The following is a 5,659-nucleotide window of genomic DNA, read 5'->3' on the forward strand; positions in this document are numbered from 1 at the left end:
GGGAAGATGTAATCCCTTCTTTTAAATACTTATCTTCTTCACTTTTTCTCTTTCTCCTTTCGTTATTGAGATAAAATTGAGAGAAACAACAGATATTTTAATGAAATCAGTGATTACAATAACAGTTAAAAATTTGAAGAAAAAGATGAAACAATAAAGTAAAACATCAATCGCTGTTAAATTTTCACCGCGCTTGATTCTGAATAAAATGGATTGGTTGAACGAACCGTCACTGGATACCTTGTAGCAACATCTACGGCTAAACGAGACCATCTAACATCAAATGGATCAATTCCATCCGGTTTTTCGGACTCTCTGTTATTTATACATTCATTCATCTGATCTGAAAACCATTATATTATAGGTCACCCGCAATCAATAAAACATTTTTTTAGCAAATAGACTATAAATTATGCTATTGGTTATGCATAACAAAAGTCTATCCCTCAAATTAGCTTGAACTGACTGGTTGTGAAATGGAAGTTATTGACTTTTCAGTTCAAATATATCATCTACGAGTCGAAACTTTCAAGTTTCTACTACAACAGAAGTAATTTAAACGAAATTTACGACTTTCATGGATCGAGACTCGAAAACATAATTACGAAATTAAGTGAAAATGAATCTTCACGTCTATATAATTGCCTCATCTATGTCTATATGTAAATACGAAGTGAAGTAGCTGGTATAAACCTTTCATGCCAATTTATATGAATATCAGTTATACCAATAATAAATAATGACTCGAAAAAAAACACTATAGCTTAAATAATGACCAAAATTTTTTATGCGTCAAATTTAATCAAAATTTCTTAAACACTGACTATCTTGCTTCTGGTTTGTCTGAGAGTTTGAGAGCAACGCGCTGAACACTGGCTGACCGAAAATGTCAATTTCGGATTCTACTGGTGCTGACCGTATCGCTACGGTTTTCTGCAAAATAATATGAAATTCTCACAAATTCTCACAAACCTCACAAAATGAAATTCTCACAAACCAAAATAATTCTCTATTCATCATAGCTCAAACATTATTTCTTTATTATTGAAATGAAGTTCACACCAAGGATTCGACTGTTAAGGATGAAAGTTATATCCAAGTCATAATGGATCAGTCAGGCGTCACTGTTAACTTTTTAAATTAACTTTACTTATTTCATACTTGATATAACTTGTAGACTAAAGTTACCTTGCTCAAAGACGAGAAATTTTCGGCTATAGTAGGTAGCTCGCACTGCGAAAAATCATCGCTGAAACGGATTGCTGTCTCTGAACCTGCACTGTGGAAAGCTGATGAATTTGGCAGCGGTGGAGGTGGATGATCTGGCGGTGGCTCATCTGCAATAAGAAACATCAAATTTCTGGATTAAACCATGAAAAATAAACCATATCGCGCATCATCCACAAGTTCTTATCCATTTCATTAATAGTAATACACTTTATTAAGTGGAAAACTGTTTCATTTCAAAAATTTTGGTGAGATCTGAATTTCAAGAAAAGGCTAAAAAGAATTTCAGCAAACGTTATACTTCGGCAGCTACTGCAAGAAGTCACGTGGGTCCCAACCAAATATTTACGCAATTAATTACAAAATCATACAATGTAAGCCTTAACCACTGTGCAAGAAATCTATGATAAGTCAAATAAATGAAGTATGGTTTCATAACCTAAAACTGAAACAGCGAATTAAAAGAGGTCCGAGAGAAAGGTCAAATCTAAATTTAATGATTTATGGAAAAGGTAAAACCTTTATTCGTCGTATAGCTTGTCCTACTCAGATTGCTAGTATTTCTGGATGGTGAATTTAGTGATAATGATGAGCGTAGTATTTGTTCCAGCCATTCATCAGCTTTTGATTTTACCGTTGATGGGCATGTTGAAAGAGGACTACTTAACCTGGAACAATATTTGGTTGTTGCCTATATGTTTAATAATTTAAGCCAAGTTGTAGAAATAAAGAAAACTTAACACTGTCCTGATGTTCTATTATTTATCGACTATTTTTTTTCACCATAATTTTCATTAAGATTCATGAAAATCTTGTAATCAAATCAAAGTTAACAAATAAATGAGTACGAAACATACTTTAATTTTAAATACTCTTAGTCTGCCTAAAGCGACCACTCAATATTTAGTACCATGATTTCGATACTCTTAATAGCCTACGGTTGGAACCACGAGTCAGGATGATCCCGCAGCTAGGCTATTTCGTAGCTCTATTAAAGAAATGTAACGAAATTACCAGGATTCCGGTCCGCTAACGTTTGATGGATAATTGGTTTGAACTTGTAGTGGAGAATTCACTAAACTGTATGCTTGAGTACCACTAAAATCACTGGAACTAGTGTATGGAGCAGCTGTATACGACAATGACTGTCTGGAAATGACTAAAGGAAAATACAAAAAGAAAAACAAGCAAAAAATCGATAAATCAGTAAGCATTATTCCAACTTCACTTAAAACACAATGACAACATTAACTTCACCAAAAATGAAGTAGTAAATGTTTTCACCTAAATCCATTATATTTCACTGGACAATATGGAGCATTTTTGAAGGTGCTTCCTTCATTTAACGCACCATCATTAAACCAACTTTTATCTTCGTCATCTTCAAAAATTGGCTCACTCTTTCCTATAACTGCTGCAGACACTTGTTGCTGCTGAAAGTAATCAATATTTTACATAATTTAAATTCGATCAAAAGTAACGAAAGAAAATTGCATATATCCTTTTTCCTGGTAAAAAAAATAATTCGAAAATATTTTACAAACCCTTTTTATCGTAGAATCCGGATATGATCGAAGTGAAAATTGTCGGTGAAAAGGGACGGTGTTGGTGTCAGATGATGAAGCAGATGATGCACGCAACGATCCCTTAAAAAAGCAGTACGAATATTCTGGATATTCTATGAGTTAGGCATAATTATTTTAAGCATTACGGGTATGAATGTGGACATGGTGAAAGCCAAAACGCAACTGTACGTAGTGTAAATTTAAAACTAACCAAAATAAATGCTCAATGAAATGAAAACTCAAAGTTTTTTTTTCAGAAGAATGAATTATATTGAATGAGGAAAAAAGAAAATATGAAACGAAAAAGTGAATGGAAACTGCGAACCAAACATATGAATTAACCTGTCTTACAAGAAGTAGTGGATTTCCGATAGGTCGCGGTTTCGACGTAATGTGTAATGCCATCGGCAGATTTGAAGTTGCGGGAGGTGGTTGTACGATTGCAGTTTGTGGATCGCGTAATCGTTCTGTTATTGATAGTCGACGAAAAGAGCCATTATAGTTATTTCGTTCGAATGAGCTGAAGATTAACGTATAAAATTAAGCTGTTGATTCCAGTCTTACCAATACCAAACACTTGCTTGGTGCAAATGTTCACTAGTGAAAGACATAATTATTTGCCAGCTAAGTCCTACTTTCGACATTCATTAGCATTCGAATCTTTCAGTGGTTCGGCCGTCGGTGATTCGGACAATCTAACCTTAGTGAACAATATTTATTTAAATCTACTCGAGGTCCTTAATAGACGTACTTTTCTTTCATAGATTTAATCGTTGTTACTACCATAATACGATTTGTGTAAATACATGAGCAGTTTACGGAAGATTTCAAATTTTGAAATTTCAAAATTTAGCTTTATAAAAGTCCTATAATCCATTTAGGACTCCACCCAAGGATGAGGGTAAAATTACTGCCTTGATAATTCCCACTCCATCAAAGATTGAACAACCAAATGTACCACCTTGATATTACCAAGAATGAAAAGAAGGCAAAGACCTTTATCTAAATTCCTCTTTAAAAAAATAGACCTAGTTGAAATGGGTGGTATTTGTTGAGTAATTTCATCTAAAGTAAAACCAGTGACACTCGGTTTCTCGCAACCAAGAGGTGGCAAACCCGCAGCTGCTTGCACCGCAGCAGCAGCTTCCGCATCGCGCTTTTTCTTCCTTTCCAAGCAAATTGCAAACGCACAACCCACAGCATGACTTAATCGTTCACCCTTAAAGAAAACGAAATTTTTCAATTAAAACTTCGAGATTTAAATTTAATAAAATACGGATATCGAATAAGCAATGTACTCCCTTCTAAATGATTATTGACAGTTAAACTTACGGATTCCTTTATTGCATGAAAGCCATGGCACATCCATCGTCTTGATGTTCCATCTCGACAAATATAAGCAAAACCCTTGTCATGACTTCGGTCAGGTGCACAAAACGATACCCGAAATGCAAAATTAGCTTTAAAAGTACAGCACTTTCTTTTTAACTGAGGAAAATGAATAAATGCAATTCATTAGTATCGTTTCAAGTAATGAGAATGAACGGAAAAAAACGCAGTTAACAGCGAAGAATGAAAATAAGGTATTGGAATAGGACCAAACAGTCAATGGGAAAATGCAGAGAAATGGAATGGAAATAAATCAGGATTTGCAAAGATCGGAAGATGAAAGGATAAATCTAGAAAAGTAAGGATTGGATGAAGATAGGCCATTATGCCAAATAGGAGAACGAAAGGTAGATAAGGATATTACGTGCTAAATAAGAACGAAGGGTAGATAAGGATGATATTATGATAAATTATTCAAGGTAAAAAAAGAGCAAGAAAAACCTTCTCGATGGTTTGGTCAACTATCAAGCCACGACTACTTTCCTGATCTACAACGCGCAAACCATCACCGGAAACATACAGGACTGCTTTAATTGGTCGCCGTCGCTGTCCCTGAAGAAAAATTTTTCCTGAACATCTTTGAATCGATGATAACTTCACTCCAATCTTTAAAAAAAGTACAACGCAATGTTTCAATTACGGATACAAAAGATGGAGATTACAACTGAAAAAAGGCGACATCTTAAACTATCACGTAGTTCGAGATATTGTATCGGTCCCGCTGTACCGAACGGATGTAACTTACATTTCTTTGAGATATATCAATCTATCTCGGCTGACTAGGGTAGGAAAATTTTTCGCAACCATTTACATTAACGGGTGGTAATTACACCAGAGATATAAATGAATATAATCTAAACAGATACAATAGATAAAAGATATAATCTACACCGAATTTCATTGTCTCTTATAGAAATATCCGATATAATTTTGACAGAATAGGTAATCAGTATATTCAAATAACTAAAACCTACAGCTATCACTTAAGTAAACTAAAAACATACCCTCAATAATTTCAAAGCTCCCTCACAAATTTGCATACCACGCGATTCAAACACTTCGATACCGCCAAGATACTTGAATAATTTTACAGATTTACGTACAAACAGTCACAATGGAAAATTAAAATAAGCTTGAAAATTAGAAATGTGCAATAAAGAACTGAAAAAAGTCAAGAATACTCGAAGGCTCAAAAAATAATAAAATAAACTCTGAGCCTCTTAAAAAATGCGATGTTCTTTAATTGAATTGAACACTTCAAAGGCCCTAACCTTAACGTTGAAATTGCAGGTGCCATTCCGAACGGCAATTTCATCCGGCTGCCATAATTCCGCTTTATTAGAACCTGAGTTATTTGTTGGTCTACTCGGTGAGAGTTGTCGTCCGAATGGAGCTCTACGAGTGGAATGTTTCCTGGACACCCGACGACGAAATGATTCTCGGAATGAACGTCGTATCCGATCCATTCCACGATGCAT

At 34.7% G+C, this 5,659-nt stretch overlaps 1 protein-coding gene across 1 annotated transcript; it reads right to left on the reverse strand.

Annotated features, from left to right (window-relative positions):
- Positions 1–5,659, reverse strand: LOAG_05842 (hypothetical protein; the record flags this gene model as incomplete). Its single annotated transcript, XM_003141379.2, has 13 exons — positions 1–343; positions 825–933; positions 1,189–1,337; positions 1,747–1,895; positions 2,242–2,376; positions 2,512–2,660; positions 2,772–2,873; positions 3,135–3,312; positions 3,821–4,011; positions 4,125–4,280; positions 4,623–4,733; positions 5,186–5,257; positions 5,453–5,659. 13 exons carry the CDS (start codon positions 5,657–5,659, stop codon positions 177–179), a joined length of 1,875 nt encoding a protein of 624 aa, XP_003141427.1. The 3' UTR covers positions 1–176.

Source organism: Loa loa, assembly GCF_000183805.2.
Source record: "Loa loa unplaced genomic scaffold supercont3.244, whole genome shotgun sequence".
Classification (NCBI taxonomy): Eukaryota; Metazoa; Nematoda; class Chromadorea; order Rhabditida; family Onchocercidae; genus Loa; species Loa loa.